Here is a 12,686-nt window from a genome sequence, read left to right as displayed (position 1 = left end):
ATGCAAGGCATTTCAAGTAATTTGGTGCTGGTATCTCTTGTAGGGGTTTGTTTGCTCTCTCACTGGTCCTTCTTCCTTGGAAGATGCCGATTCCTGCTAAAGGACCCCGGTATGGCCAGCTCATAGTTTTATTGCAAACGTTGGCTGCATTTTTTTAAAACCCTGCTTCCTAGAATTATATGATTACATGACAGACTCAGCGTTAATTAAAAAAAATTCGTCTTAATGACAGCAGAGACAAGCTTGAATGTTTCCCACATACATCCTGAAGGCTCAAAACTGTAAGGCCAATTAAAAGCACCCAACATTAATAATTGGTAATCTTATGATTTTGGGCATCTGACCTCTGCTCTCCACCTTTCCCAAATTCCCAGCTCCACTTGCTTTCATTCTGAACATAAGAATTGCCATTTACTGGGTCCGACCATCTATCTATCTTGCCCCGTATCCTGTGTCACAGTGGCAGGAAGTGGATGCTGAAAGGGAGAATGAACCAGTTATGACTAGGGTCTTTTCCCACTGTTCCTCTCTCACTTGCAGCCTCCAGCATTTAAGGTGTAGGAAAATTCTAATTCAGAGGCTGTATCCCTAACTTCTATGCTTAATATCTACCTGTGCCTCTTTCCTCCAAGAATTTATGCAATCCTTTTTTGAATCTGGCTAAATTGTCAGCTTCCACAACATCTGGTGGCAATTAGTTCCACGCTTTAATTACATGCTGTATGAAAAATAACTTCCTGTTAGGTACAAAAATAGCTTGAAATGAAACTTTTATACCTCTGACCCTTGCCATGTGATTGAGGCCAGGAAATAAATATCCAACAGAAGTCCAGTGTTTCCCACTTACATTATAGAATTCTGAGGCCTGCAGCTCTGGGAAGGTCTGCTGTTTCAGAAGGCTATTCATGGTACATGCTATGCACAGTGGGTAATAAATAATGGAAAGTTCCCCAGCAGAATAATGAGCAAGTGACAACAAATGGTACTCCATGGGGTTTCCTACCTCCTCCTATGCGAGATAAAAGATCTCTTCCTGTCTTAGGCTGATCTATTAAGTCATCAAGTCCAGCCTCCTGCCATAACATGCACTGAGTCACAGAATCCCTTTCATAAATTTATTAGGCTTCATCCTAGAATTGATAGCTTTGCTACTCTCCACTCTGCTGGACCGCTGCTAAAAAAAAAAGAAAGAAATCTCACTCTAATTGCTAGGACCTGTTGTCTAATTTTCAGGCCACTTAGATTCCTGGTTAGTTTATACCCATTTGTTCTTGTGCCAAAACTGTTTGTTAACTTAAATTAACTGTTTTCTTCTCTCCCAGCTGTTTGCCCCTCTGGTGACGGCAATCATTTCCCCCTCAGCCAACATCTTCTACCTCCTTTGCAAGATAGATTCCTCATTCACTTATTAGCCCTTCTCCAGACATGTTCCAGTTTGAGTTAATCTTTTTGAACATGAGTGATGAAGTTTGGACACAATACTCCAGATGTCACTAGGGCTTTGTAGCACTCATAGGCAGAGGGAGAAAAAAATTATTGGGGGTGGGGGGTGGCGGGGTCAGAATGCACAAACCCTACCCACCCCCGCCCAGCAGGTAAGGCTATGGGGGAAAGGAAGTGGGGGTCAGATCAAGGTCCCCATGGTGAGGGAGGAAGTGAGGCAGAGGCAGGGGTGAATAAGCCCCTAGCTGGGCAGGGTGGTGGGACAATCAGAGCCCAGGCAGCTCATCCAGGGACGGGGGAAAAGAGGGGTGGTTCCCGCCCCTCTGCGCACGCCGACAGAGACCGGGGTGGGAGTAGAGGGGATGGGCATGGGCATGTGTCCCCCAGGCTGTGATTGGAGTGAAGTGGAGTGGAGGCAGCTTCCACAGCGCGCTGGGCTTTGTGTGCTGCTGCCGGCACAGTTGCCCCAGGAGTGGTGCGATGCCAAGTGTGTCCCCCCCACTGCTGAGCTGCACTGCGCCGCCTGCCTGCCCGGTTCCCGGTTCTCCTGAGCCTAGGTATGCAGCTCCATCCACCCCTGTACTGCACCTCAAGCCTCGCAGGTGACCAATTGTTCAGTCACCGGCTCAAGGCACATGGCTGTGTCTTACACTCCAGCATCTCTCACCTGGTCTCTTGCATACTGCCCCACTTATCCCACCCTACTTCATGAGATCCTTGGGTTTAACTCTCCACTCATCTCCTGCTACCTCACTGTGTGTTGACTGAGTGATCGCTCAACTGTGGGCTTACTTTAGCCTTAGCCCCATACCAGAACATAATGCCCGTTCCTTGGGCCCCTACTCATGCCCCTCACTCTCAAAACCTCTCCTCAGCCTACAGCCCACATTTGGCCTCAGGCCCCCTTCCTCTCCAGGCCTCACCTCACTTGGCAGGGTTCTACACTGCACTGGGGCTCAGGTCCCCCTCTGGGCACACCTGGCCCCACCACCCATTCTCTGGGACTTCTGCCCCAGTGAGGTCATGTACCTGGCCCTGCCTGGCCCTCCACTGTCTCTGGTGTTAAATAAACCTGCCCAAAGGCAGGGGCTGGGGTTAAGGCATCCCTCACCTTTTACCAGGGAGGCAAGTAGCCTAGCATTTCCTGGGGGCTCCCTCACCACTAGAAGCCCCACCAGGCCCCCCCTCCCCAGCAGGGTGCAGTTTCAAGTCATGCTCAGGACTGAGAGCCTCCTAGCCTTCCCCATATGCTCTTGCCCTTACCTTCTAGTGTTACCAGAGCAGCAGCTCTACCAAGAGATGTTTCCTTGGTGCCAGGCATCAGATTGCTACCTCCAGCTCTGCTAGCCTGAATCCTAAAATGGCTGCAAGTAGGAGACACCAAAGGTGCTCAGCCACACAGTCCTCAAAGTCCTTCATTTCTTTTAATACAATATCCTGACCGTCCTCTGTACTGACAATGCCTGTTCTCCCACAACCCACTTTTGTATCAGCAGTACATTTCATGAGCACACTCCTCATATTTGTATAAGATCATTAATTAAAGCACTGAAGATCAGTCTCAAGATCAATCCTACTGAAACTCCATTGTTAACCTCCTTGTAGCTTGTCACTTCCCCTTTCAAGAATACTCTGCAGATCCTACATATAGAAAATATGACTCATTACAGTTATGACGCATTGTTAGGGTTATGAGGTTGCAGATGCTAACAAAGCACTTTGCAACCTTACTTTCAATAAAAAAGGGTCATCACCAAACATTTCTTGAAGTGCAGTATTCTACATGACAAAGTAGTCATGTCATTAGTAAATCTTTGCTATGGTTGTTAGAAGTTGCATTCAGGAAATAAATCTTAGCATTCTTCACAGCATACCATCAACAGAAACAACAAGAAACCCTCCATGGTTTTGGATTAATGTGGAGAAGACCATAGCATTTTGCAAATCTGGCCCTGAAGAACCTGAATGGCTGTAGCTCCTGCAACTTTATTACAGCTAACATCCAGTAACATCTGGAATGCCGTTCAGCACTGGATGCACGTTTAGCAAGATGTACAATGTCCATTGTCACCATGGACAGAGCCCTTCTAAATCTAGTAACCAACAATTCTAATCAAAGGCCAAAAAGTAAAGCAAGCAAAGTAAAACCCGAAGCAGAGTTCCATCAAGAAACTCCAAATGGCCTTGGTGTTTTGTTGCCTTTTACTCACCTATCACTGGTACGTCAAGACAAGCCTAGCTGTGCAACCTAGAAACCCAGCGGCAGCCTAGCTGCGTAGTGGGGACACACACGTAGACAGTGACACCTGAAACAGACTTGATTCTAATCCGTGGCAGAAAAAAATTAAAACAGTGAATCCAAATGACAGTTGGAGGCAGTGGTTCTCACCCTTTTTTTGCTTCAAGGCAGCACTTTGATGGGCTTCCAAGAAGACCAGCTCTGAACTTGCACTTGATTTGTGACTATAGAGAAGAACTAGAGCAATTCTTCTGTGGGCAGGTTTATCTTGCAAATTATGCTTGCACACCAAACAGCACTGCCAGCAGCACCCCTGAAAGGACCCTTTTTTTGTTTTTGTTTTTTTAAAGACAGTGTTTCATGTCCCAGGTCAAATCAGATCAGGTCCAAGTCCATTTGAATCGTCCAAGAACCACGAGCAGCCCTACTACTGGCAAGTATCCTCCACCCCAGCCTGCGATTTCAGATACTTCCAAATCCTTTGGCAGGCATCCTACTTGCAGGCCCAAGCCCAGATAAGTGGGGTTCAGATGTCCCCAAGTTGTGCTCGCCCTCAGTCATATGACTGAGAGGTCTCCCATTTCCATAAAATTGGCATGTAGCTGAGATCTTCCCACTGGAAGCAGGCCAGTGGGAACTTAACTATAACATTCTCAGAGGGAGTCCTGTCCGCAAGCAGACAAGGGTGCAACCCTCCACTACACACTGCCATTTTAATTGTGTTACTTCAGCCAGGGTACTTCTCCTGCCACCATTGTGGGCATGGTCTTTCCCCAAGGACCTCAAGGGCCCCCACTTGAGAACCACCAGCTTGATTTTAATCATGCAACTGGCTCAAGCAAACGTGATGCCCACAGGTGGAAGCTTGCTCACTCGCTTGCAGCAACATCTCTGGCATGTGGGGTTTTTTTCCAGCCTGCATCCAATCCTATTTGGGGAGCTGCTGCTATAGGGCCAGGCTGGGCCTGGTCTACACCCACCTTGAGCAGTGGTAAGGACCCAGGTTCCTGTGCCAGGTTCACTATGCTCTGAATGGTGTGGGCTACCTGGATTTCACCCCCCGCCTGGAATAGGCAGGGCTCACATACACCCCCACCGGCTGGCTCCCAGGCAGTGCTCTGCTACTGCTGCCGCGGTGAGGGGACTCTACAACCTTTCCCACCATAGAGAACGCGGCGGAATCCACCAAAAGCTAGAGAGGCCAGAAAGAGACACTCTAGCCCGGCGGCGAACAAGTGAGTAGAACGCCTCTTCCCAACTGGCTAACGTTGGTCACGTGGCGCCCACCTCTTTCTCCCTTCCCGTCTCGCGTTGGGTGCTGCAGCCTCTCGCGAGATCTCCGCGCGCCTATGTCAGCAGGGCTGGGCGGAAGTCTGTCCTTTTTACCCGTGGTGGAGCCGAGAGACCCTGTGTGGCCAGGATGAAGGTGGGCGCTTCGGGGCCGGGTCCTGGCGCCAACCGCAGCTCCCGCCCTCAAATAGCTTCGGCGTTGGGTGCGGGGCCGCTTGTGGGACGCGATGGCGCCGGGGCCGGGCGGGAGAGCGCAGTTGCGGCGTGGATGGAAGCGGATTCCTGGCGGTGGCTGGGATGGAACGTGGTGGTGGCCTCGCGTTGGGGCTGCGCGCGCAGGATGGAACCCTCGCGGTCAGACGCGCGCTGCGGGATCAGGGGGACGGAACCTTGCAGGGCTAGGGGGAGGGGGCTGGGCTGGAGTTTTAGTGCCCCTTTTGGAAGGGCAGCAAGTGAGTGCGCCTGGTTTTGCACCAGGCCAAGGGAGGAGTAAGAAGAAACATCCTGCCTTTGGTTGCACTGTCTTTCAAATGGGTGCATTGAAGCACGATCACCAGGCTGTTGTCAGCACTAGGATCAGTGCTGGCGTTGCATTCACGCATGAAAGCATTAACGGGTCCAGGCTGGAAGAGGACATTAGTCAGCAAAATCTGGCAGATGTAGGCTGTATGTTCAGTTTGGGAGCCTCTCGGGCTGTGTGTCTTTAAGGGAGCTGAGCAGGAATTTGAAGAGATCCTCTTGAGATGAGGAGCTGGAACTGGGCAATGGGGACCAGGCTTTGCCCTGGAAAAAGTGATCTGGGTTTAATGAGGTTCCTCTTTTATGTTCCTAGCTCAACATCTCTTTCCCAGCCACTGGCTGCCAGAAACTCATTGAAGTGGACGATGAGCGAAAACTGCGCACCTTCTATGAGAAGCGTATGGCTACTGAAGTTGCTGCTGATTCACTTGGTGAGGAATGGAAGGTAAGAATTTGGCTAATGTAATGCCAGCTTTTTTTTGGCATGTGCTGGGCAAGGCAGGGGAGTGGGCAGTGTAAAACACTGGCATAAGTATTCACATAAGATGTACAGAACTGGTGTAATGATGCCTTGAGAAGACCTTTTCCTAACTTAGTGTAGTTTGGGTGCTGATTGTTGACCTTTTCTTAGGTGTAATAAGATATATCCTTTCACACAGATTGCTGCCCCTGGCCTGACTTGTGGTTCAGCAGTTTAAAAAGAAGTAAAAACTGTTCTACCACAGGAATAAGCCTTTGTAAAGAATAGACTTAGTGGCCTTCCTAGATATAGGGTTCCTTCCTTTTGTGATGACTGTCTTCCCTTAAATATAAGCCACTCCTGGTAGTTGGAGAGGAGGTATGTAGGTTAGCTTGAGCTGGGGAAGAGCTGATGATTCATCCTCTACAGTGGTGGGGGAAAAAAATAGGTCTGGACATATGCTTTTAGGGGTTAAAAAACAGACAAACCTGTGCTTCTATAACTGTCTACTGCTGACTGCTTAGGCGAGGTCTGAAAAATGTCCAACTAGTTTACAAAGCCTCTTTTTTTTTTCTTTTTTTCCCCCATTGGCGTACTTTGAAACTTGAATTTAAATTGGTGGGACAGAACCATTTTAGATGCATTTAGCTCTGTTCACACTAGGTATGGGGGCTTGTCCTTAGCTACTCTCCTCAGCTGCTTTGTGCATGATTCACACTGGTGCTGTGCTGGCCTCCTAGAGCTCCCAAAAGTGATAGATCAGTGGCTCTCAACTTTGATAGACTCAAGGAGTTTTCACTTCTGTTTTAACTACAAAAAAGGAACAAAGCAATTCTTCTGTTCAGGGAACGCAGAAAGATCACAACAAGTCAACATGCTTTTGATGCCATGGGTTCTTGTGTGAAATTTCTGGGTCGATCTTGTGAATTGTGTTTGCACACCTAAGGGTGATAACACTGCATGGTACCCTGCAGCACCCTTGAAAAGATCTACAGGCAACCCAGGATGCCACAACACCCTGGTTTGAGAATCACTAATGGATTCTGTGCGACTTTGAAGAGCAAGACTCTTTGAACCTTTTCTGCCAATTACGCCTACATTGAAATACAGTCACTAAAATAGTAACTTACACACATCTAGTCCAGTAGTGTTTGAGTTGCATGCAAATTGTTGGATGCCTGCTGTATTACAAATGAGGTACAGACGTTAAATTTCAAACTTTAAAAGAATACAGATATAGTGACTGTATCCACAAGCAACATTTAATTAAAAAGTGCATTGTCCCTCTGCTGATCTTTTTCTTAACAGGGCTACGTTGTCCGCATCAGTGGTGGCAATGACAAACAAGGCTTCCCCATGAAACAAGGTGTCCTGACTCATGGACGTGTGCGCCTGCTGCTTAGCAAGGGCCACTCCTGCTATCGCCCAAGAAGAACTGGAGAACGAAAACGCAAGTCTGTCAGGGGCTGTATTGTTGATGCCAATTTAAGTGTCCTGAATTTGGTCATTGTAAAGAAAGGTAAGACTCTGTGGGCATGGGTATTAAGTCTCTGCAATAGGCAAAGGCCTTAAAACAAATGCTTCAATGAATGTTACTTAATGCTGACATCTCTGGTTAGAAACTTTCATTATTTATGAAACGTGACTTAAAAGAGCCTGACCCCACTGGAGACCTCCATTAAAATGGAGTGATCATGTCAGATTCATATTAGTAACTGATGCTTATTCGCATACTCTTACTTAAGAAATTAAAAAAAAGAGAGGAAATAAACTAATTGGTTAGGTCATAGCCATGCTGCACTTAGGCAGCTGGAGGTCCATGTATCCAGCATTATGATATTCTTGATGCACTGTTTTTTGGTTGTTTTTGTCCTAAACAAGTGAAAATGTCTTAAACTGTGGGCATCAGAGAGATGGGTGATAGAGCCATGTCATTTAGCCCATGGGCTCCTTGAGGGGCTAAATATGTGCTTTAAAGGTACTTTATATCTTGCAGCACTTGAAAGATAATGTGTCTTAAATAGAGTGAGCTAGTCTATTGACTAGTTGAAATGCTCTTATTAGAGGTAGCAATGCAGTATGAAATTTGGAATGGTAGGTGTGCCCTAAAAACTACCAAGCCTTTATTTTGACACTAGCAGAGTCATGTCAAGGCAGTATATTTGTAATGGAATTTTTAGCAACTGCTCAGATAACTGAGTTCAAGGAGGCCTGGATTCATGTCAGTGCAACTAATCTTAACAATTTACCTAAAGGTGAGAGAGATATTCCTGGACTGACAGACACCACTGTGCCTCGTCGACTTGGTCCCAAGAGAGCAAGCAGAATCCGCAAGCTGTTTAACCTTTCCAAGGAAGATGATGTTCGTCAGTATGTAGTAAGAAAACCCCTGAACAAAGAGGGTAAGATTCTCTGCTTCTCTGTTGTATTTCAGTGATTGGGAGACATCCATCTAAGCTTCTGGGGAGAATTGATTCCTCATATCTAAATGGTGCTAAGTGCCACCTAAATTTGATTGTCAGTTGCTGCTGACAATCTGTAGATAAGCAGCCTTTCCTACTATTTCCATGGAGCTCATGGGGAGGGGAAAAATTCAGTGTCACTTCTGCATGTACTTGCTGGTGCTCCTAATCCAGAGTCATGTTGTGAATGAAAATGGTTTGAATATAAAATTTTATGCTTTTCCTGATAGTGAGAGCAAATATTTAATACTTCTGGCATCAAAATGCTTTAAACTCAGCCTTTTCTTTTAATTCAGACTTACTTTTTTGTTTCTGACATCAGTCCCTAAAATGTAATACTTTTAAACCACTGCTTGTCTGGGATATTTACTTCTCCCCTGTCTGCTGTTCTGCATCCTACCTCTGCAGTAGTTAAAGGAAGGACAGATAGGGAAACTAAACTTTAGCTAGTGCAGTGGTTCTCAACCATTTTAGATTCAAGACATCCCTCCATAACTTCTGGGAATTAAGAGGGACCCAATTTAAAAAAAAACAACAACTGAACTTATAGATTACGGCGCTTACCTCCTTGAAGAAGGGTCCTGCTCTTACCTGCTTAGTTTAGCTGTATATTTCCTAATGCCTCAGGGCAGCTTTCAGAACATCAAATGTTAAAGGCTGGTGCTAAAAATAAGGCACTCCATGGAACTTGAAACTTGTGAAAGACTACTAACTTGCTTGGTTAAAGGGCTTTAAAGTAAGGATAGCATCTCCAAAGATTTGGCTTCACATTTATAGTTCTCTTGCAGTTCACCTGAGGCCCGAAGCTAGAGCAGTGCTGGCCCTGCCTGAACTTCCCTGTGGAGCTAGGCTGTACTAGCTCTAGCTTGGAAAGTAGTATAGTAGCTTCATTGTGGGTTGGATTTCTAACAATTAAGTCAAGCTCCTTGAAAGAGGGGTGTCAGACTCACCCTGTGACTTGGGCTGGCTGTGAGGTGAACAGTATAGCCCTGGCTTGCCCTTCTGCCACTACCCATGTCCAGCAGGGCCTGAGGTTTGTAGCAGGCACCTGCCCTTTAACTAAATACCCTGGCTCGGTGGGCTGGATAGAGCAGCAGTACTGCCTGTACGTTTGATACCCCTGCCTTAGGAATTTGAATGGTAAAACTTAAGTGCCATGTACTCCCACTCTATTCATGTGTGATGTAGACTCTGGCTGTTCAGTTTCTGTAGCCTTAAAGCATACATGAATTCACATGGAATTTTAAGTAGGAAGAAAAACTTGAAAGAGCTGTGAGAATTAGTTTCTTTCACCACAATTTTTTCTAGATTTTTTTGAGGTAGATTCTCTGATCACCAGCTAACTGAGCTGGCGTTACAACATGCTTGAGATTTTTTAAGATTGTAAAAGATGACAGTAATCCAACTACAACATCTAGGACATAGTTTATCTTGCTTTTGACAGCCCTTCTACCAAGTTTGTTGCAACTTAGTCAAACATTTGTAGAAATGAAACATGTAGCTTAATATTGATTAGGGTGAAGCCATATGCCTCTTCAGCTGGATGTACAACAGATGGGACTCCTCTGTGAGGGGGGACATACTTGAAGCTTTTGGGAACAGTTGGTTCTCTTATGAAAAAGGAATTGGAACATAATCCTTGCTTACTTTACAAGACATTCTGCTAGAATGTTCTCGAAAATCCCTGTCCTTCCCTACTACAGGAGAGGGAAGACTGAGTATATTACCATGTTGGGTGTCTCAAATTGGAAAACTGTTGTGAAGTTGTTTGTTTGGGTTTTTTTGCAGTAAATTATAAAAAAACTAAATAATGTGACGTTACCTAGTTAAGAAACGAACTTGTTCAGCATTTACAGAAGGTAACACATGCTTTCCTAATCTTAGGCAAGAAACCCAGAACCAAGGCTCCTAAGATTCAACGATTGGTGACTCCCCGAGTCCTGCAACATAAGCGTAGACGTATTGCTCTGAAGAAGCAGCGTACACAGAAGAACAAGGAGGAAGCAGCGGAATATGCCAAGCTTTTGGCCAAGAGAATGAAGGTATGTCTCAAAGTATTCAGTGTTTCATTTCAGTATGCATTTATTGCAGGTAATTAGACAAGTTAGCTCTAAATAGGATTTTGTCCACACAACTTGACTTAAATTACCTTCTAATGAGGGTGTTACAAAACTGCTTGCATGTCTGTACTCTCGGCTGTTAGTGCAACTGTTTCCTGGTGCAGCCATTTCTTGCAAGCACTCTTCCTTCCCCTCCTGCCCTTTTCACTTCAGCCAGTTTTTAAACAGTTTTGAAAACTCTTGTAGCCTAGGGCTCCATTATTAAACTCACTTCCTTTACAACCTAAAGCTCAGCATGGGTACAGTTGAAGGCCCAACCTCTGCTAGGTGTGAGAATTACTTGAGCTGCTTTTGTCTAAATGAAAAATGATTAACTGTACTGCATACATATCAAAGTGTATTTCTCCCACCTAGTACAGTATTCCACCCTACATCATGTACTGAGGCAAGGATAGAACTGTCTTGCCACTAGAAGATGCTCATACTTTCTGTCCTAGATCAAACTTCGGCAGCTCTGATTTATTCTCCATTCGAGTTAAACTGCTTAAGATTTTTCTAGCTTTAATTTCTCTCAGATTCAGAGCATAGGGTATTCCGGTGAGCTGATCAGTCGCACACATGCATTGCTGCTTTTTTCTCTCTCACAGGAGGCAAAGGAAAAACGTCAGGAGCAGATAGCAAAGAGGCGCAGACTTTCCTCATTGAGAGCTTCCACATCTAAATCCGAGTCGAGTCAGAAGTAAAGATGTACGTGATATTAAAATAAAATCTTTTGAACTGAATATTCCTCATAGCTTTTCTTAAAGATATTTCTTTGACTGCCATAATTGCCATGTTTTAAGATGTTTTTATGACTGAACATCTCACATTTGTCATTTTTTTAAATTTATCTAGGATTATTTAATTTACAACTCATGGCTTCATAATCTATTAAAAGTGAACCATTATACTGTTTTCTTTCCTCTTCCCCACGTGCACTTACTCAAAAAGACAAACTAAGATTAAGGCTAGCCAGAAGCTATGGAATATTTCTTGTATCAAGCCTGTAACTTCTGGTAAGCTTATCCCAGACAGCAGTGAACCACATTGGAGTACTGTTGTTTCTGGTTATTCAGCTACCTAAGCTATTTATGAGCTGTACCACAAAAAGATACACTAGGTGTGGTGCTAACCACTATCATGCAGAAGCTGTCCTACTTGCACAGAAGACATCCCAATACTATACTACACCATAAAGTAGTGCAGGATTAGTGATTTAGGTTGTTTGCTTTACTTCTCATTTGGAGCCTCTTATTCTTCTAGTGTGTTCATTATTCAACTGAGCATTTACCATAATGTTTGAAGTATTTACACAATTACAAGTTTCATTACACTGTCTTGGTTGCAAGACAAGCATTTTAGTTTCTTAGGGAATTAAGTCAAGACTGTCCAACTAATGGTCCTCCAGCACAGCCTTGCATGGTGCTGTAGGGAAGAGCTGTGCCTGCGGTATGTGGCCTGTGGCTATGTTGAAACTGGACAGCTCTGCTTCCTAGGAAATAAGAAACTTGTGGATCAGAGGCTCTGTTCAAAGTATACAAAATTATCTTACTCTAAAAACATTATCTTAAGATGGTGATGAAACTAATACAGTAATAAAGTCAGATTTTGGCACCTAAGAATTCAAGCTTGCTTGTACAGATACTGAATTCTGCTGTAAAGACAAAGTTGTATATACATAGAGGCAAGAAATTGAGATACCATTAAAAATCACACCATGCATGTCTTATTTCCACACACAGCACCTTTAGGTATAAAGCAGAGTAGATTGTTTTAAGTCATGGAGAGAGAACCCTGATTTAAATCATTGACTCTTAAATCCAGTTTCCACTGATGCTTCTTCACACGTTTTTTAAACAACGGTGCAAGTCTGATCACTAAAATGTTAATTTACAACTCAATACAACATTTTAAAACATCTGTCCTTTTAATTTTTTTTTTTTTTAAATTCTCAAATTTTATCAACAAACAAGCCACAACACTGCCAAGTTTTCATTTTAAAATGGGCATGAGACAAAACTGCAGTTATGGCTGGGCTCTCTTACTGCAATAATGAAAATTCAATTAGTAGCAAATATCTGTGCTATACTGAACACTGAAGAAGTTATTGAAGCTCAAATGCATACAGTAATACATAACATTACACTTGCAGCAGGGAAGGCTATAATTTAAAT

General features: G+C 44.6%; 1 protein-coding gene across 1 annotated transcript; it reads left to right on the top strand.

Moving 5' to 3' along the window:
• Nucleotides 1-4,951: 4,951 nt before the first annotated feature.
• On the top strand, nt 4,952-11,255 carry RPS6 (ribosomal protein S6). Its single transcript, XM_090038787.1, has 6 exons — nt 4,952-5,108; nt 5,805-5,936; nt 7,260-7,470; nt 8,207-8,353; nt 10,298-10,455; nt 11,121-11,255. The coding sequence occupies exons 1-6, from the start codon at nt 5,103-5,105 to the stop codon at nt 11,214-11,216; spliced, it is 750 nt and encodes a 249-aa protein (XP_089894913.1). The 5' UTR covers nt 4,952-5,102; the 3' UTR covers nt 11,217-11,255.
• The last annotated feature ends 1,431 nt before the right edge of the window (nt 11,256-12,686 follow it).

The sequence above is a fragment of the Crocodylus siamensis genome, chromosome 3, assembly GCF_052110815.1.
Source record: "Crocodylus siamensis isolate JL-2025a chromosome 3, ASM5211081v1, whole genome shotgun sequence".
In the NCBI taxonomy this organism is placed as follows: domain Eukaryota; kingdom Metazoa; phylum Chordata; order Crocodylia; family Crocodylidae; genus Crocodylus; species Crocodylus siamensis.
Note: the sequence above shows the minus strand (reverse complement) of the source record. Positions and strands in the feature narration are given on the sequence as shown.